Genomic DNA, 20,763 nt, shown 5'->3' on the forward strand with positions numbered 1-20,763 from the left:
CACACACGGTACTCGTGCATCTCCCCCTCCCCCTCACACACACACACACACACACACACACACACACACACACACGGGTCGGGGGAGGAGAACATGATGGTTCCATACTTCATAAGGTCCAGATGAATTTGCCATGATATAAGCTCTAAGCATGTAGCATGAGGTGGCTAGCTGCAGCCCTAAGTGTGAGCAATGAGGGGGAGGGACGCAGGGGCATGTGGAGGCAGGCTGAGGGGATGACAGCAGAACTCCACCACCCAGGGTATGAGGACGTCGTCTGGATCCCCAAAGGCTCCGTCCACATTTTCATCCAATATCTGAACCTGTCCCTTAGCCACCTGGGTAAGTAAGATGGGATGAGAATTGTGATTCCATGGGAGTTGGAGGGCAGGCAGAGTGACTTCACTTCTGACCCATGTGCTCTACCTCAGCCCTAAAAGGGGACCAGGAATCTCTGCTACTGGAGGGGCTACCTGGGACCCCCCAACCTCACCGCCTTCCCTTGGCTGGGACCACCTTTCATCTACGTCAGGGTCCAGATCAGGCCCAGAGCCTAGAAGCCCTGGGGCCCATTAATGCATCTCTCATTGTCATGGTAACAATGAAGCTGGGGGCAAAGTCCGGGAGTACCTGAGTGTCCTGTGGGGATGGGAAGTCCATGACATGGCCATGGCTGTTCCCTGTACCCGCAGGTGCTGGCCCAGGCAGAGCTGCCTGCCCTCCACTACCGCTTCAACGCGCCCATTGCCCGGGATGCGCTGCCTCCCTACTCCTGGCACTACACCCCCTGGACCAAGTGCTCAGCCCAGTGCGCAGGCGGTGAGGCCAGAGTGTGGGCCCGGGACCAGCACGGCAGCCACCCTGAGCACCTCTGGGCTGGCCAGGACTGAGAGAGCTCCTCCCTTCCCCCAGGCAGCCAGGTTCAAGTGGTGGAGTGCCGAAATCAGCTGGACAGCTCAGCGGTGGCCCCACACTACTGCAGCGCCCACAGCAAATTGCCTAACCGGCAGCGTGCCTGCAACACAGAACCATGCCCACCAGAGTAAGTGCGCGCTGTGGAACAAGGTGGGAGTGTTCTCTGCAGTCAGGGATCGTCCTCACAGGAGAGGGGAGAGAGAGTGGGTGACGATAGGGTGAGTGCTGGCGTTAGGGGATTCACGGGGTCACAGGGTCAAGTGCTCACCTGAGTGAGGGTCAGAGGCAGATTGTCGGCTGAATGTGGTAGTTCATGCTTGCAATCCCAGCTCTTGGGAGGCTTAGACAAAAGGGTTAAGAGGTCAGGGCCAACCAGGATTACCTAGTGAAGTGGAGGCCACCCTGAGCCACATAATGATCTTGTTTCAATCCAGTGAGGAGGTGGTTCAGTAAAGAGCACTTGCTTCTTGATTGTGAGGAGGTCTGACCCTAGTGTCTGCGTTAGATAGATCACAGATGCCTGTTACTCCAGCTCCAAGGGATTCAACACCCTCTTCTGTCCCCTCCACTGGCACCTATATACACATGTGTGCACACAGACACACATAGAAAGAAAAACAAGTCCTTTAAAATTTTAAATAACACACACACACACACACAGGGACTGGGAAAATGGCCCCGTTGATGTGTCGCAAGTGCCTGTGTCATAAAAGGACACCCAAGCAAAAACATGGGCACAGTGGCAGGTACCTAACCCTAGCTTAGGAGGAGAGGGTGGAGACAGGATCCCTGGAACTGGAATGGCAGCCAGGCTAGCCAGTCAGTGAGCTCCGTTCATTGAGACCCGCTATCTTTATTGTTTTTTGTTTTTGTTTTTGTTTTGTTTTGTTTTTCGAGACAGGGTTTCTCTGTGGTTTTGTAGCCTGTCCTGGAACTAGCTCTTGTAGACCAGGCTGGTCTCGAACTCACAGAGATCTGCCTGCCTCTGCCTCCCAAGTGCTGGGATTAAAGGCGTGCGCTGCCACCACCCGGCGAGACCCGCTATCTTTAAAAAAAAGACGAGGTGGGGATGGCATAGGATGACGCTCAAGTCACCTCTAGCGCTCCAAGTGCACACATGTGCATGCACACACATCTACAAACATACATACACCAAAAAAACAACTGATGTACTGAACCGTTCTGCACCTGAGCTGTCATGCACTGTAGACAAGCTTGTAGCCCAAAAAATGGGTTCTCCTTAGAGCCCTCCCTCCTGTCTGAAGTCTGGGTATAGGGCAATGGTGATCTCTGAGGGGAGCTGCCCTGCCCTGTGCAGCACTCAGACCCATTGCCCCACCCTCACAGTTGGGTTGTAGGAAACTGGTCACGGTGCAGCCGCAGCTGTGACGCTGGGGTGCGAAGCCGCTCGGTGGTGTGCCAGCGCCGGGTGTCTGCTGCAGAGGAGAAAGCCCTAGATGACAGTGCCTGTCCACAGCCACGCCCACCTGTGCTGGAGGCCTGCCAGGGCCCAATGTGCCCTCCTGAGTGGGCAGCCCTGGAATGGTCTGAGGTCAGCTTCCACCTTTCTCCCCACCCAACCCACTCTCAGTACAGAAGGCGCACGGGAACTGGGCTGTTTGTGTGGAAAGGCTGCCGAAGCAACCTTGCCCCAAGCCCTACTGTTAGCAACAGAGGTCATTGTGGGTTCCCAGGCTTCTGGACTTGGGTTTGGTCTGGCCCGTTGCCTATGAAAGGCGGTCCCAGCCTGGGACAGGTGGTGAGGCTTGCAGGTAACACAGTATCAGAGACTGGGCTGGAGGACAGCACAGGGACCACCAGTTACCTGTCCATTCCTTACCTGTCCATTACTTGTGTCCCACTGGCCAGCACCCACCCTACACTGAATATAAAACACCCGTTCTAACTGCAGTGCACCCCGAGCTGCGGGCCTGGTCTCCGCCACCGAGTGGTCCTTTGTAAGAGTGCAGATCAGCGGTCCACTCTGCCCCCTGGGCACTGCCCTCCCTCCGCCAAGCCACCAACCACTATGCGATGCAACCTGCGCCGCTGCCCTCCTGCCCGTTGGGTGGCCAGCGAGTGGGGTGAGGTAGGTGGGCACGGCCCTGCGGGATAAGGGTGAGGACAGTGGTCTTAGAGAGATGACTCGGTGGCTCCTCTCTTTAGTGCTCCTCACAGTGTGGCCTCGGCCAGCAGCAGCGCACGGTGCGGTGCACCAGCCACACGGGCCAGCCGTCCCGAGAGTGCACAGAGGCCCTGCGGCCATCCACCATGCAGCAGTGTGAGGCCAAGTGTGACAGCGTGGTGCCCCCTGGAGATGGCCCAGAAGGTATGTGGACCACGGGGAAAAGGTGAGATGGTGATTCATCTGCTTTGGGGCTCCTGTGAAGGTCACAGGGCAACTGGCAGACAGTTGACTCTGTCCTTCTATCCTGTGAGTCTCAGATTCAAACTCAGATCTCATATGACCAAGGGTGACTCTGCCTTCCAAGTGCTAGGGTTACAGGACTTCACCACCACGCCCAGTTTTTGCAGTGCCAGGGGTGGTAGCCAAGGCTTCGAGGGTGCTACTACTTCATCCCAAGCCCAGCTCAGGCACTGTTGATGTTTGGGGCACAGAAATCTGTCACGTGACATGTGAGATGCTGACAATGGTAGTCCCTACCCACTCACGGTTTATACTGCGTCTCCATTCTATGTGCCCTGTTTGGAAGGAGGAAAATTCGGTGCTTACACAACACCGTTTTTACACTACACCTTTTTTTTTTACCTATGTAATTTTTTTTCTTTTCTTTATTTTTTATCTGTTTTTTTTTGGGGGGTTATTGTTTGGTTTTGGTTTTTCAGGACAGGGTTTCTCTGCGTAGCCATACCTGTCCTGGAACTCACTCTTTAGGCCAGACTGGCCTCTGCCTGAGTTTGCAGATATCCACCTACCTCTGCCTCCCAAGTGCTGGGATTAAAGGGGTGTGCCACCACTGCCCAGCTGTTTTGATTTGTTTTATCACTTTGAGACAAGATCTAATAGACCCCAGTCTTGTTGCAGGGAGCTGCTTCTTCGTCCTAGCCGCCCAGAACCAAAATAATCACACGAAACCATATTATTTAAATCACTGCTTGGCCCATTAGCTGGGGCTTATTATTAGCTAACTCTTATATTAACCCATATTTATTAATCCGTGTATCGCCACACGGCGGTGGCTTACCAGCAAAGATTTGGCATGTCTGACTCTGGTGGCTCCATGGCATCTCTCTGACTCTGCCTTCTTCCTCCCAGCAATCAGTTCCATCCTCTCCGCCTACCTAAGTTCTGCCCTATCAACAGGCCAAAGCAGGTTCTTTATTCATTAGCCAAGAGAAGCAGCACAGAGACAGAAGGACCTCCCACACCACAGTAGCCAAGGATGACCTCCAACTTCTTGTCCCACCTGCAGAGATGACAAGCATGCACCACCACACACAACTGGTTCTTTTTATTAAGTCAGGCCTTGTTACCTCAAACGCCATGCTCAAGCAGTCCTCCCTCATACCTAGGACTACAGGCATGTGAGCCATTGCACCCAGCTATAAAATTTTTTGTGTGCAAATTTATTTTTGATGGAGGGAATTAGAGAAATTTAGATGACAGCAATGGTTCACCTTCCAAGACTGTGTCTTCCCAGTCTGTGAAGACTGCAAACGATCCATTCATTTGGAAAGAAGTGCTGCGTAGAGGCAAAGTGGGAATTTGTCCATGGCCCCCACAGAGGCTGTTAAACATCACCGTCTTCAAGGTGCTCAGTGAGTGCTCTCTCACTAAGCTGTTACCCAGCCTTTAAATTACAAATTCTTTGAGCTGAACTCAAAGGTTTATTGAAAAGCCAAAGGAAACAAATTCTCTTGGCATCAAAAGCACAACAGGTCTGTCATCTTAAGTTATCAGGGTGGCCAGGGCAGGAGGACTGCATGTTCAAGACCTGCCTATACTACAGAGCAAGCCCCATCTGAGCAATTTATCCAAACACTGTCAAAATAAAACGTCAAAGGCGGGCTAGGAAATATAACTCCTAGTGCCTGCGTAATATACTTAAAGCCCTACGTTCAATTTCCAGCAGAGGAAAAAAGGGAAATCCTAGAATAAAAAATGTTTTTCTCACTGAGGGTATGTCTTGGGCAGATCCAGATGCTGTATTGGAAATCCTCAAAATAGCCAGGCAGTGGTGGTGCACACCTTTAATCCCAGCACTCAGGAGGCAGAGGCAGGCAGATCTCTGTGAGTTCGAGGCCAGCCTGGTCTACAAAAGCTAGTTCCAGGACAGGCTCCAAAGATTCACAGAGAAGCCATGTCTCAAAAACAAACAAACAAACAACAACAACAAAAGAAAGTCCTCAAAACAATAACCAGGAGACAAGGGGGCCAGCGCAATGACTCAGTGAGTAAAGGTGGTTCAATCCCCCAGAACCCACATAACAATGAAAGGAGAGGACCAAATCCAGAGTAGTCCCCTGACCTTCATGTGTGTGCTGTGACATGCATGCCTGTTCAGACACACCATACACAGGATAACAATAAATACATAGAAAATACATAGATTCTCAAAATTAGACTGTGATGCAAGCATGATGCTAATCCCTCTGTGAGTGATGAGGGAACGGGTGAAGAGGAAAGCCAGCTAGAGCTCACCACCGCTGGGGAAATCGCTGACTGATCTCTCTCCCTTCCCTCCTACCCTTCCCCTCCACCACTGCAGAATGCAAGGATGTGAACAAGGTGGCCTACTGCCCCCTGGTGCTCAAATTTCAGTTCTGTAGCCGAGCCTACTTCCGCCAGATGTGCTGCAAAACCTGCCAAGGCCGCTAGGGGTGTGCAGCACCCGGAGCCACCCTGGAGCACAGACGAGGGAACTCCACTGGAGAGGGCCTGCGGGAGGGAGGGAGGCTGGGATTGAAGGGTGAGATGCAGTTGAAAGTTATTTATTGGGTAACCCCTATAGGAATCCTGGCTAGGGGATGGAGAAGAGCTGGCTACCCCAGGGACCCTCTTCTTGTCCAGCTGACGGTGAAAAGAGGGCTGCCCCATGCCGCACACAGCTTTAAGTCCCCAGCACTCCCCCCACCCTTTGATCGGAATATGTACTGTGAAGAGTGGGGGTGGGGAGGGGGTATGCCGGTGCCCTGCCCCCAGCACTGTTCTATCCCTCCACTCTGAGCTGGGGGGATTTATATCTGCTATGGGGGAGTGGGATTAATACCACCTCCCTGCGACCCTCCCCCAGACTAACCAGGGGCAAGATCTACCCCAACCTCTGCCCTGCCTGCCCCAGGGGGAGCCCAACATCCAGGCTACCCCCATCATGGTGCTACAAGCCCTGCCTTGGGGTCCACACACTCCTCACCAAGAAGCCTTACATCAATAAAGTTCTGTCTTATGTAGATGCTCGTGAGTGGGTCTGTGTCTCTGTATAGGCATACCATCCAGCCCAGACCCTAGGATCAAAAGGGAACACACAGCTAGGCTTGGCAACATGTCTCAGTGTGTAAAGGCACCTCCTGCCAAGGTAACAGCTATAATTTAATCCCTGGGATCCACGTGGTGGAAGGAGAGAACCAATTTCTATAAAATGTACTCTGCCTTCCACAAGCTTGCTGTGGCATATGTGCTCACACACACGAATGAATAAACAAAATAAAAGCTCTTAAAAGTGGGGCACATGCCCACACTTCCTAATCAGTCATCCCTAGCAGAGAGAGAGAACTCTGGCCACTACAAATAAAAACCTATCAATAGGGCTGGAGAGATGGCTCAGTGGTTAAGAGCATTGTCTGCTCTTCCAAAGGTCCTGGGTTCAATTCCCAGCAACCACATGGTGGCTCACAACCATCTGTAATGAGATCTGGTGCCCTCTTCTGGCCTGCAGACACGCACACAGACAGAATATTGTATACATAATAAATAAATAAACTTTTTTTAAAAAAAAAACTATCAATAGCCAGATGGTGGCACACCCATTTTTAATCCCAGCATTCAGGAGGCAGAGGCAGGTGGCTCTCTAAGTTCAGGGCCAGCCTGGTCTACAAGACAAGTTCCAAGACAGCCAGGGCTACACAGAGAAACCCTTTCTCGAAGAACAAGCAAATTTATTTTAAGACAAAAGTGCAGTTTACAGAAGCTTTCAAAGATCCAGTCTCCTTGTACTCCCGACCAAATATGATCATTCTGCACCTTTCTACATACTGAGTTGTGCTACTGCCCCTGGATATTGGAGACAAGACTTCCCAGCTATGGCCAGGAGGGGGCACGCCTCATCAAGAGAGCACAGGATGCAGAGACATCCCAGTCCTCAGACATAAACCAAAGACTGAACATCCTCAGTGGGTGGTATGAGAGGGTGACAACCTCTTTGTTTTGAGACAGGGTTTCTCTGTGTAGCCCTGGCTGTCCTGAAACTCCCTGTGTAGACCAGGCTGGCCTCAAACTCACAGAGATCTGCCTGCCTCTTCCTCCCTAGTGCTGGGACTAAAGGTGTGCACCACCACTGTCTGCCTAGGTGACCATCATTTCCTCAAATGTCAACAGGACTCTTGCGAGATCTGGTTTTCCAAAGATCAAGGGTTGGGCTGTGTGGTAGGCCCTGCATGCTCTAGGTGCCGCTGATAGAGCCAAGTCATAAAATCGGCAAAGTCACAGGTGTGAAAACCCAGATTGGGCCAGGAGCAGTGGTGCATAGCTTTGGTCCCAGCACTCCAGAGAAAGAGGCAGGATGATTTCTGTGAGTGTGAGGCCAGCTACTTTGCATAGTAAATTCTAGAACAGTCAGAATTACATATGAGACTGTCTCACAAAACACAAACAAAACCCACAACAAAATACAGATTTGGGGCCAACAGGGGTGGAGGTGCCAGATAGATGGCTCGGCTAGCTGCTATGAGCACTTCCTTCTGTTCCAGAGGACTTCTGTTCAATTCCCAGCATCCACATCAGATGGTTCACAACTTCCTGTAACTCCAGGTCCAGGAGATCCAGTGCCTCTGACTTACACATGGACACAGACACACAGAGGCCCAAAACTGTGAACCTAGTTCCACTTTGTCTGAACTGAGAGTTTGAGGTTGCTCAAAATTGTTGACAACAACCAGGGCTGCACATCCTGAACTAGGGTGTGGTTACTTGGTTCTTTTGGGTTTTTTTTTTTAATTTATTTATTTATTTATTGAAGATTTCTGTCTCTTCCACGCCACTGCCTCCCATTTCCCTCCCCCTCCCCCAATCAAAACCCCCTCCAACATCAGCCCAAAGAGCAAACAGGGTCCCTGCCCTGTGGGAAGTCCAAGGACCACCCACCTCCATCCAGGTCTAGTAAGGTGAGCATCCAAACTGCCTAGGCTCCCACAAAGCCAGTACGTGCAGTAGGATCAAAAACCCATTGCCATTGTTCTTGAGTTCTCAGTAGTTCTCATTGTCTGCTATGTTCATACTTGGTTCTTTTGATATTTAAGATGGCCCATACAGTTGGATCTACCCCACCCTGACCAATGGTCAGGATATTCAAACATACTTCTGCTCCTTCTTTTGAAATAGAAGGTTTGACCTTGGGAGTAGCTGCCTTCAGAGCTCTTGGTCTAGGGCGGGTTCACTGCCTAAACAACAGAATGTTTATGACTTGAGACAGCAAGTATTGAAGCACATAACTGCTCTAGTTGTTCTTGTCATGTGTTAAAGCAGTCTTTTGTCTTTTCCCCTGTGGTACTGGAGTATAAAAGTGTAAGGAAAATTAAACGCAGGCCATTTCAGTATTCACTGGAACTCCCTCCGATGCTATCCTGTGTTTTGTTTTATTGTTTTCATCCGCATCTTTGTCATCTTAATTTTCTTATCCCAGTGTCCCTACTCCGGTAAGTGGTATTTTTGTTGAAGCTGGTCTCCAACACACACACTTATGAGTACAATTACTTAAAGTAAATCTTTTTTTTTTAAGGCCAGATTTGGCACTAGGAAGATGACCCTTTTCACACAAGCATCAGGACTTGAGTTTGAATCCCCAGACAGACCTCCCCATAAAGCCAGATAATGGTGGCAAATACCTGCAACCCCAGTGCTCCACATCAAGATGGGAGGTAGAGACAGGAGAATCGCTGAAACCTGTAGGCCAGCAAGCCTGGCTTCCACAGTGGGAAGACAGAAAGACACCTGTCTCAAGGTGGGGTGATAGCTGTCATCTGGCCTTCACACACACACACACACACACACACACACACACACACACACGCACCCATACTCAAACACACAAACACAAAGATGAATAAAAGAAGAAGAAGTCCAGATCTAACGTACAAAATCCTACATGGGCATGAGGCTGCGGTGGCCTCCACTCTCTTTGTCCTTACTAACATACTGGCTTTGGAGGAACACTCTGCAGGGAGGGTCTTAAGAGGTTTACACGAGAACACGCAGAGCAGACACATCGGAAACAGCACTTCCCTTTCCTGACTCAGAAGAGAAAGACCTCAACTAGGTGGCCAGTCCTGCAGTCAACTGACCTGGATGCCTTTTGCTGTAGCCTCTTTTCTTGGGGAGGTAGATGGAGAAGGGACTTTCTCTTGTCTGACAGTGGCTGCCAGACGTCTTTAACCTATCCCTCCAGGCTCCAGACTCCAACTTCAGCAAGGTCTTTGCTACTAAGGCTCAGAGCATTGTCCCCACCCTCAGCTTCCCTCCCCTGTGGCCATGGCCCCTCCCGTCAAAGGAAGTGAGAGAGGGGCTGTTGCAAGAGGAACTGGGGCCAGGAGTCTGCAGAAGGAGTAGATGAAGAAGCAGGGCCATGCCAGAGCCACTCTCAGGAACCCCCTGAGCCTGTGCCCCTATCACTACCCACAGGAGCCCAGACACCAACCCTCACCATGGTAAGTTCTTCAGTATTGGCTCTGGGAGTAACGGCCTGGTAGCAGTGCCCTGAGCACCCTCATAAATTGGGGCAATGGTTATGAGAATTGCAGGGCCTTAAGAGAGGGACTCCCATGGGGCAGCACAGGGTATCCCATGGTCCTCCACCAGGAATCAAGTTCTAAGGGTGCCAGATTGGCTATAAGGACCAAGTCTGCAGAATAGGAAGGGATAAGGTATCCCTAAGGGGATTACATAGTTTGCCAGAGAGGGACATGTCCCTTTCCAGGGGCTTAGAGAGTCCTCTCAGATCCTAGATTTCCCTGTGGTTTGAAACAAGCACTTCCTCCTGTCTTGGCCTCTGTTTCCGGAGTTCATATTTGGAAGTTGGTCTAGAGATGGGAGTGTTTGGGGGAGCTCTCCTTGGAAACACTCATGGGGTCTGCGGGTTTGACCACTGTGAGTCCACCAGTGTTGGGGCTGACCGTGTCTCACATGAGGGCTGTGAGTGTGTTAGCAGTGTAAGTGATGACAGGTGATTGTAACGGTCTCAGAGGCAGATGGAGGTCAGTGTAGGGCCCTTGCTCAAGGTCCTGAGTGTCACCTCTAGCATTGACAATCAGCCATCATCACCGTCATCTACCTTCCAGTCAGTCCTAAAGAGGAGGAGTTGGAGGTGTGGGGTAGGGCAGGAGATAAAGGAGGAGGAGGAGGAGGAGGAGGAGGAGGAGGAGGAGGAGGAGGAACTAGATGAAGAAGAAAAGGAGAAAAAGGGGAAAGCAGAGGAGATGGGGAGGGATAGAGAGAGGAGGAGACAGGACTAGACGACAAACATGGAGGGCACAGGGACGAGAGGCTGTGTTCTCGCTACTACACCGGGGTGGCAGTGGAGACGGACTGCAAGTCAAGGCCTGCTGGCGATGACGAGGCTGGGGGATGACCAATATCCCCCATGCACAATAAAAGCCAGCGATGGTCACACAAATCACCCCCGTGGCTCCACAAACCCACAGTCTGCTTCAGCCTTCATTCATTGTCATTCCGCCAGAGGGAATAAGGATACGCTTCCAGGACAGGGGTAGCTGCTGGGGTCCTTGGCGGATCCAGCAAACATAGCTGGAGTAGAAGCAGGGAGCTGGGGTAAAAGAGCAAGGCCAGGAGGGCTGAGGCTGTGCTCCGTCTGTCTGTGCAGCCCTGGATTCCATCAGGAGCATCACATAGACTGGACGTGTTGTCCCCACACTTGGCAGATGGAGGCAGGAGTTTAAAGTCATCCTTGACTATATAGTAGGTTTAAGGCCAGCCTGGGCTACATGAGACTCTGTCTTTTAAAAAAAAAAGAAAAACAGGAAGAGATTTGCTGCTTGAAAGGAAGGGAAACCCCTCCTAGGCTGCCAGCGCTGTGAAATGCTTAGTCAAAGGACTTCTCAGCAGACAGATCTGAGGGGAGAAATGGGTCAAAGTGAACAGTGATGAGACCTGGAGCCAGGTATGGTGGCACAGCGCTGCAGGCTGAAGCAGAAAATCGTGAATTGGAGGCCAACCTAGATAACCTTCTCTCAATGAAACCAAAATAGATCCAAAGCTGGAGTTGAGCTGATAGTTTCCTAGCAGGCAGGAAGCAGCGTTCTCTCCCCAGCACTGCATTAAACCAAGTCTGTCTGCCCAGAACTCTGGAAATGCCTGCAGAGGGAAGAAAGAATCAGTACAAGGTCATCATCTGCTACAGAGTGAATTGAGTCCCGCCTGGGTCCTAAGAGACTGGCAGACAGGCAGGCAAGAGGAAAGAAAACGAAAGGCAAAGAGGACAAGCAGAGAGAAAGAAAAAGACTGACACTACCTATGAGGACCACAGTTGTGTCTGAGAATACTGAGAGCTTTCCAGAGGGTTGCAATGCCAGGATGCTGTTCAAAGAGAGTCTATTATGGAGCATGCATGCTAAATGCCCAGGAGCTGCTGGTGCCTGGGAGGCTCGTGCATTACTGGCTTCAGTGGTAGAGATGGGTGCAGGTCATTCCTTCTTGGCAATTGGACAAGTCACTGGGTATTCCTTGTTGAGTGGGTGCTGCTGTGGTTGTAATGGTGAGGGTTGCTGTTGGTGTGTGAAGATTGGTGCTCACAATGGTTCTCATGGTGGGTTGGAGGTGGTGGTCATCTATGATGGCAGGGTGTTTACTTTTGTTACTTCTTAAGACATGTTTCTGTTTTATTCATGTGTATACATCAGTGTGCTTGTATGTTATATGCACACAAGTGCCTAGGGAGGCCTGAAGAGGGTATCAGATTCCCTTGAGATGGATTTACTGTTGGTTGTAAGCACCGTGTGGGTGCTGGGAACTCAGCTTTCGCCGTCTGAAAAGATATCAGATGCTTTTAAGCACTGAGCCATCCTCTCAGCCTGTGCCAGGGTTTGGTGCTTTGAGTCAGGGCCTCGTGTGTCCCCAGGCTGGTCTCAAAGGCACAATATAGACGAGGGTGACTTGGGAATCGGATCCTCCTGCCTCTGTCTCCCAAGAGCTGCGATGACAGGCATGATTCAACTGCTGTGCACAGTCCTGGAGATGGAGCCCAGGACTTTAAGCACGTTAGGCAAGCCCTCCACCAGCTGAGCTACACCCTATGCACTGCTGTTTCGAGACAGAGTCTCATATGCTGTAAGTCACCCTTGAACTCACTCAAGATGACCTTAAACTCCTGATCCTCCTGCCCTCCGCCTACTGAGTGCTGGAGTTACAGGCACGTGCCACTGCGCTGGAATCGCTAGCGTTTACTGTTGGTCACCAGCAGGACACTGCCTCTGCTGGTTATCGGGAGCGTGAATGGTTAATACTCATTTGTCATTGGTTGTCTACTGCCAGCATCTAGTAATGGTGGTCTAGCAACTCACTCTTAGATTTTGCATGGGATATGGTTGTGTGTGGTTGTCAATGTCTCTGTGTCAGTGTGAGTGCAGTGTGTGTGTAAGGTGTGAACATCAGATGTCCTGCTTGAATCGGATCGCTCATTGAATCTGGAGTTAGGCTGGCAGATAGTAAAGCCAACAGATGCCTTTGTCTCTACCTCCATAGCACGGGGATTCTAGGTGAGCTTGTGACCATGGATGCTGCGAATTCAAACTCAGGCCCCCATGCTTGTATATCAAGCACTCTTACCGAGCCAGTTCCCTAGCCCCTCGGTGTGAGTTTGTTCTCACATTGATTTGTTTTGTAAAGGTCAGAGAACAATTTGCAGGTGTGGATTCTCACCTTCCACCGTTGGGTACTGGACACTGAACTCTGGTGACCAGATTCGGCAGCAAGCACCTTTACCCTCTCAGCTATCTTTCTGGCCCCTGGAGTTTGTTTGTTGCTGTCACTGGACACTTTTTATTTATTTATTATCAGCCTAGCCTCAAACTCACGATCCTCTAAAATGCTGGGCCTGTGGGCACGCATCCCCGCTTGCGTCTGTCTGTTATCGTGGGTGCTGGGCCTGCGGGCACGCATCTCCACTTGTGTCTGTCTGTTATCATGGGTGCTGGGACTGCGGGCATGCATCTCCACTTGCGTCTGTTTGTTATCGTGGGTGGCGGTTAGTTGATCCTGGCTGGTGGCAAGGGTGGTGTATATATAAGCAACGCTAGTGGTGGAATTGTTCGTTGTTTCTGTTTGATGCACTGACTCGCATTATAGCAGTTTCTGTTTGACTTTGTGGGGTCTGAGGGGTGGTATGAGGTGGGCATCTTTAACAGTGGTGACTTGAGGGTAAAGGTGGTTGCTTTGAAGGTTGCCTAGCAAGTCCAGGGCTCTAGGACCCATGCCTCACACCACAGAAACAAACAAAAGACTAAGGTGAAACTAGAGAGATGGGCTGAGCGGTGCTCTCCCGCAGAGGACCAGAGTTAGCTCCCAGCACACACATCAGGTGCCTTAGGACTGCCTGTAACTCCAGTTCTAGGGATCCAGCTGGCCTCCATGGGTACCCACACACATGTGCACACACGTAGCACAAACACATAGAGACACATGAATAAAAATGAAATAAATCTTTCATAAAAACCAGGAGGAACAAAGAGGCCAGTGGCCAGGGGAATGAACCAAAAAAGGAGGTATCTTAAAAAGAGACCTAACAAAACCCACAGCTGTAGGTGAGGTGCTTGCCTTATGTGTGTGAAGCCCTGTGCCCCATCCCAACACTATACAAATCAGAACAGTAGTGTACGTCTCTCATCCCAGGGCTTGGGAAATAGAGGCAAAAGGCTCAGAAACCCAAGATCATTCTCTGCTATATAGCAACTTTGAGGCCAGTCTAGGCTATATGAGACCAGTCACAAATAAACTAAAACAACATTAATTTTTAAATAATATTTATTTCTTGTGAGGGGAGTAAGCCACAACTTGTGGAGGTCAGAGGGCAGCTTGAAAGAATTTGTTCCCTCCCTCCATTGTGTAGATCCAGGGCACTGAACTCTGTGATAAGACTTGGCAGCAGCCCCTTACCCGTGAGCCATGGCAGCAGCCCCTTACCCGTGAGCCATGGCAGCAAGCCCCTTACCAGTGAGCCATGGCAGCAGCCCCTTACCAGTGAGCCATTTCACTGGCACAAGATTTTATTTATTTTTTTAAGTACCCATAGCTAAGCTGGGAGTGTTATAGCACACCAGTAATTTTCTGAACTTGGGAGATGGAGCCGGGAATCAGGAGGTTAAGAGTAGCCTCGATGATGAAACACAATCTCAAAAAGAGAAAACACAGGGCAGTTGATATTGCTCAGAAGGTGAGTGCCCGCCGCCAGCCTGATACTGGAGCTGCATCCGGAGCTCATTTCTTCAAGTTGCTCTCTGGCCGCATGGATGCCGTGCCACACAAGCATGCACTCCCAACACAGACACAAGTACATGGCATTTTAATTTTTTAAAAAGCATACCGAGTTAACGAGCTCCCAGAGGTTACAAACTGTATTAAATATGCCAGGCCTCACCCACGTGGGTCGGACAACTGGCAGGACAAGGAAGATAGGAGGGACAGGCAGGCATCTGCTTTGGGCATCGGAGCCTCTCTAGTGGGCTCCTCTCTTGAGACCTGAGTTCCCCCAACTCCAGCCTCTGGGTGGAGGATTTGAGGAGGTGCAATAGACCCCAGCTGCCTCCAGAAAGACAAAGGTCCTTACCTGTTGGCTGTCCCCCAACTAAGCCAAAAGGAAATAAACTCACTGGTCCCACCCAACACAATCCCCAACCCCAGTCCTGTGAAGAGCTTTGGGAGGTAGGCATGTTGTCTGCACAGTTCAGAGGTGCAGCAGGGTGTGGTCCAATACCCCCCTGGCTGGGGAAAGACAGGACAACGATTCTAGGGTCACCCCCTGAGGGCCAAGGTGGGGCGCAAGAGCCACAGCTGGATCAAGCACAGCTGCAGCATCAGGTTCACATCTCCACAGCTTGCAGGCCCTGGTGAGGAAGCAAGTGGCTGTTCTATTTCTCTCTAGACTGAAGTTCTTGCTCATCACCACCCAAGTCTAAGAGAGCTTTGCTACCAGATTTGGGGTCACATCCCATGCTCCTACAGGCCAGGTCCAGCCACTAGTCCTCCATAGGACAATTAAAACAGCCAGATAGAGGGACAGCAGAAAAAGGAAATTCTTTCAGCGTGGCCATGATGGGAAAACAATGAACCACCTGAAGGGACTCTTGGCAGGCTCAGCAGGCATGGCAGGCATGGCTCTGGGAGTGGCTCTGGGAGGCCTCACCCCTTCTCTCTCATTCCCTCTGCCTTGAAAAAAAAAAAAAACAGTTATATTGCATTCCTAAAGCTAGCTAAGGTCTATCCCCTTATTTGGCCACTTCCTTCTCCTGAGGCTGACTACCAAGGTGCTGTGAAAGTATTAAAGCCCAGCAGTTAAAAGCCCTGTCTGGCTCCCTAACTAACATGCCCAATTAAAATCAAACCTCATCCTAATATGGGGTTTCCCCTCTTACCGTTATAAAACACAATTTTTCTATGGGCAACATCTGTCTCCTCTGTATCCAGAGATAACCCTTTGTTGCTGTCTGGGACAAGTGCCCCTTGCCCCCTTTTCCTTGGTCCCTTCTCCTTCTCCCTCATCCTCTGTCTCCTTATTCCCTGCCTTTTGTCCCTGGACTCTGTGCTAAGAACTTGGTCTTGGGGCTCCTGAGCCAATACTGATATCTCATACCCGACCCCAGCTAGGTTTAATCAGAGGCCACAATTATGCTTGTCTGTGCAGTTCCTAGTGAAAGTGTGGTCCTCCCTACTGCTGACCCATCCATGTCTCTGGTGTAAGGCTGTCTAACAAGTCGGGCTCTGCTGGCTGGCCCTGGCTTTAAGCTTTCTCTTCTCTCTGCATGATATTCCTAGGAGACATTCCAGATTCTTTGGGTCCACTATTTCAACAGTCTAATAACCAAAGTGAGGCACACAGTGTCTCTGTAAGTGTGCTCATCCAGCCTAGCCAGTTACACTAGCACATTTGGGGTGACTTTCCAAGCTCCATCGTGCAGCCGCTCCTCCTGCCTTGGACCCGCTGACACCCACACTAGTGATGAGGAACGTCAGTAATACGTGGCAACCTTTGCCTTTCGCCTAGTTGAATCTGTGCAGCTGCCTCGTGAACTCTGCTGTCTTCTCCTGTTCAAATGAGGAAACTAAGGCAGGGAAGCCTAGCAAAGCTGCTGGATAAACAAAGAGTGGAAGATGATTTCAGCTTGGCCCCTTTAAGAGGCCACTTCTCTTAGTAGTCACCTTGAGTATGGCTTCCCTTTTCTTTTCCTAGAAAATGAGAGCTCACATAGGACTTCACTGCTGTTAAATAGCCTCTGAGCACCCTTCTGGTCCTATTTGAACCTGGGCTAACCACGCAAAGAAGCTAGGGACCTGGAGTTTCACACCCACAGGCCCTTGAGGTCAAGTTGCAAGTTTAGACTTGGGTGATACACCCACCTAGCCTTTGCATCCTCTGACACGACCTCTCCTTGGGTGGCCAGCTTCATCAACTTGCAGCACCACTAAGAGCTTCAAGAGCGGGAACCTAGGCTGGGCCTCTACCTCCTCTGAGCACTGATAGAAATCAGGAAGTGTATTCACTACACTGCAGGGCTTACAGCCCGAGCCCTACAAGAGACACCACCTTGACCACAAACAGTCCCGCCCTCAACAGCACCAAGAAGGCTGTCCTGTCATTTCCACCCCACCCCACCTCCTCCCCCATAACCCCACCCCCCATGTAGGCAGAGCTGAAGAGCTAGAGGAAGAATCTGCCTTCACTTCTCACCATAGCCATCTCCAGCCCCCCAGTATCTTTCACAAGAGACAGCAGATTGAGTCATATTTAGCTTGTGGTCAACTGAGACCACAAGCCTATTTGTTGTAACTCCCCTCACCCCACAGCTCAAGGAAGGAACTTAGGAACACATAGTTTCATCTTGAACCAGGGAGACAAGGAGTTCTTCAGGGGGCATGAAGAACAGTTTCCCTCCAGGGAACTTTATTCATTCACTTATTTGATTGGTTAGCTAGGTTTTGGGTTTTTTAATTTATTTTTTACTTTTAAGATTTATTTTTATTTTATGTGTACTTTGCCATCATGAATGTCTGTGTATCACATGCATGCAGTGCCCTAGGAGGCCAAAAGAGGGCGTCAGATTCCTGGAAGCTGGACTTGTGAGCCACCATGTGGATGCTGGGAATCAAACCAGGTCCTTCACAAGAGCAACCAGTGCTCTTACTGCTGAGCCACCTCTTCAGCGCCACCAGACCTCAGAGCCAGTTTGACAAGGTCCTACACACTGCGTAGCTTAAGGTGTTCTTGAACTCCTGACCCTTCTGCCTTTGCCCAATGAATAATGGGGTTCAAGGTGTACACTATAGAACCTAGTTTATGTTGTGCTGGAGATGGAAGCTAGACAAACACTGCCAACTGAGCAACACCCCCGAACCCCGCCCCCACCTTATGAGAAGCCAGGAGTACATACAGGGATGGTTTTATGACATAGCAGAGCTCAGACACTGGAGGAAGGCAGGACAGACCGGGAGGGAACGCCATTACACAGAAGACAGTGTGAAGAGGGGGAAGAGCAGAAAGAGGAACCTGCCTAGAAAGGCCAGAGGGGCCAACCACAGCTGGCCTTGCAGCCTCCGACCTAGAGGCACCAGAGTTTTCTCTTCTAAAAAAAAAATGGAGCTAATAATACTTCTACCCTCTGTGTGTTGAAAGGAAAAGTTGAAGTAACTCACTTAAAAATCCCCATCACAGAGCTGGAGCCGGGGCTCAGCCGTGAACAGCAGTGATGCTCCATCGTGAGAATGGACGTTAGGAGGCCAGCATCCACATCCCCAATGTCTTCTCTCCAGGCCCTAAAGATCCAACTAACACCCACTTCTGGCTTTCTGCATGCGTGCAGGTGCCAGCACCCAAACCCCTCACAGACACACACTTGGACACACATTCGTGTATACAAACATACAAACACACATACACTGATTTTTTAAGCTTAGTCATGTAGGTCGTGACTTAGTCATGGGGATGGAGGTCAGCTGGTACGAAGTCCTGGGTTTGATCCCTAGCACTTCACAAACCCCAGTTAGTGGGAACAGTGCACATGTGTCCTCGTACTACTTGGGAGATAGAGGCGACAGATCAGAATCACAAGGTCATCTTTGGCTACGTAACAGGTGTGAGGCCAGTCTGGACTGTATGATCCTACCTCAATAGATAGATAGATAGATAGATAGATAGATAGATAGATAGATAGATAGAGAGAGAGAAAGAAAGATAGATGATAGATAGATAGATGATAGATAGATAGATAGATAGATAGATAGATAGATAGATAGATAGATAGATAGATGCAACAAGGTCTCTATATGTCCTAGGACTCACTATGTAGACCAGGCTGGCCTCAAACTAACAGAAATCTCTGCCTCTGCCTCTGCCTCTGCCTCTGCCTCTGCCTCTGCCTCTGCCTCTGCCTCTGCCTCTGCCTCTGCCTCTGCCTCTGCGTGCATGGGATTAAGGGTGTGGTGTTGCCCGTAATTAAAAAAAAAAAATAAAGGCAAACAAGAAGGCTCAGTGGGTAAAGGCACTTGCTGAACAACCCTTGTTCCCCAAGTTCAATCCCTGGAGCTCCATAAAGTGTCTGGAGAGACCCGAGTCCACAGTGCTGTCCTGCAGCCTTCACGCATGCACACCCACGCATGGCATTCACATATACATATGATGTAATAAACATTTAGAACAAAAGAAGCAAAACAAGAAGCTTAGTAAGGACTGAAAGTGAAACTTAGTGGTAGCACACACAGTACATGTAGTTCTTGAGATTCCATTTCTGGCACTGAAAGTTAGTTAAAAATGATGGCACTCAGGATGTTGACGCAGAGTGGTCAGTAGTTCAAGACCAGCCTGGGCTACATAACAGTTCCAGTCCACTTGAGACTTCTGAGACAGACCCTGCACCCAAACAGGAGCCTTACCCTGGGCAGTAAATGAATGCCAGAAAGCTAACCATTTGCTGTGTGCTGTGGTCACCAAACATGAGCCCTTCCCTGGCACTCTGCAGAGCTAGAACCCACTCCCTGTGTTGTCAGCCACTTACCCAGCCTGCCTGTCCATACCCCACCCAACCATCAACACAGAGAATGGCAAATAACCTATGAATGACTCCACCCCTAATTTTCATGATCTGTCCTCACCAACACTTCTGCTGTTCCCATCTTGCAAACAGGAAGCACTGTCTGCTGTGACTCGACCTTTCTTCCCAGCCTCTGTTCTTCCTCTTCTCAGGCAGATGGGTGATGGTGGGTCCTCACCAGCCTTCCACACTTCCCACTATGACTCCAGGATCTTGACAGTGCCCTCCCTGGGGCCATTCTCAGTGTGCGGTCAAGTTTCAGTAGCCCAAAGTTCCTTGCAGCTCCCAACACATCCCACCTGGGCCACCTCCCAGGCAGCCCTGTCTTAACCTCTCCAGGCACATCACCTTTAACAGCTGCACCCTGTTGCATTCCATGAGCTGCTCCTCCCCTTGCCCTGTCTCCTTCAAGTAGAGATCTTGTATAAAACCTGGAATTCTCTTTTTTACAGTGCCAGGGAAGAACTCAGGATCCTGTGCTTGTAAGACAAACATAAACCCCAATAAGGAGGGCTGGGGGCAAGGCTGATGACACTATAATCCTCTAGTCTAGTAAAGGGTAATGTGGCTCAGAGGTGTGCCCTCCTACCTAGACTCCCCCGGTGAGGGGCTGGAGGCAGGGCTCACGGGTGGAACGCCCACCCAGAATCCTCCAGAGAGGAGCTCAGGGGTAGAATGCCTGCTTAGCATGTGCGAGGCCCTGGGTTTCATCCCATTTCAGCAAGAAAGAAAGAAGGGGAAGGAAAGGATGGAAGGAAGGAAAAGGAATTACGTGATCCTCTGTAATGCAGGGGGGAAGTTATGGATACTAAAAATGTGCCTGCTCACATTTTTATCTGAAAATAATGAAAGTGCTCACACAGTGGCCCCAAAATGCGGTGAAGCCACCAGATGTGCACAAAGGTCTCAAACGCAGGCTCGGAGGGATACAAAGACAGATTGTCGGGGAATAAGGTGTTTATTAAAAGTTTTTAATGTAACCAGACAATAGTGGTGCAAACATTTAATCCCGGCACTCAGGACGCAGAGGCAGGTGGATCTCTGTGAGTTAGAGGCCAGCCTGGCCTACAGAGCGAGTTCTAGGACAGTCAAAACTGTTACGCAGAGAAACCCTGTCTCAGAAAAACAAAACGAATGCTGGGCAGTGGTGGCGCACACCTTTAATCCCAGCACTTGGGAGGCAGAGGCAGGTGGATCTCTGTGAGTTCAAGGCCAGCCTGGTCTACAGAGCGAGTTTCAGACAGGCTCCAAAGCTACACAAAGAAACCCTGTCTCAAAAATTAAAAAGAAAAAAAAATAGATGGCATTTAAAATAAATATACATGATAACTGTAAACAAACAAACAAACTGAAACCGTATTGACT

The 20,763-nt window shown here is 50.2% G+C and overlaps 2 protein-coding genes across 10 annotated transcripts in view; both read left to right on the forward strand.

Annotated features, from left to right (window-relative positions):
- The window catches only part of Adamts10 (ADAM metallopeptidase with thrombospondin type 1 motif 10), a 31,618-nt gene extending 25,289 nt beyond the window's left edge, over positions 1-6,329 (forward strand). For 5 of the 9 annotated variants that reach the window (XM_050131243.1, XM_050131242.1, XM_050131244.1 and 2 more), the window contains 8 exons: positions 262-342; positions 432-595; positions 693-819; positions 913-1,042; positions 2,263-2,467; positions 2,828-3,004; positions 3,082-3,244; positions 5,646-6,329. In XM_050131243.1, the coding sequence (XP_049987200.1) occupies positions 262-342; positions 432-595; positions 693-819; positions 913-1,042; positions 2,263-2,467; positions 2,828-3,004; positions 3,082-3,244; positions 5,646-5,755 (1,157 nt within the window). In that variant the 3' untranslated portion in view covers positions 5,756-6,329. Of the gene's footprint in view, positions 1-261; positions 343-431; positions 596-692; positions 820-912; positions 1,043-2,262; positions 2,468-2,827; positions 3,005-3,081; positions 3,245-5,645 lie in introns of those variants that run through there. The other 4 variants (XM_050131247.1, XM_050131245.1, XR_007589917.1 and 1 more) reach the window with 4 other exon arrangements.
- A 3,327-nt stretch (positions 6,330-9,656) lies between these two features.
- The window catches only part of Myo1f (myosin IF), a 65,259-nt gene continuing 54,152 nt past the window's right edge, over positions 9,657-20,763 (forward strand). The window contains exon 1 of the mRNA XM_050131252.1: positions 9,657-9,795. Within this exon, the coding sequence (XP_049987209.1) occupies positions 9,793-9,795 (3 nt within the window). The 5' untranslated portion in view covers positions 9,657-9,792. The remainder of the gene's footprint in view (positions 9,796-20,763) is intronic.

Source organism: Alexandromys fortis, unplaced genomic scaffold (genome assembly GCF_014885135.2).
Source record: "Alexandromys fortis isolate MF-2015 unplaced genomic scaffold, M_Fortis_MF-2015_v1.1 scaffold_364, whole genome shotgun sequence".
Lineage (NCBI taxonomy): Eukaryota > Metazoa > Chordata > Mammalia > Rodentia > Cricetidae > Alexandromys > Alexandromys fortis.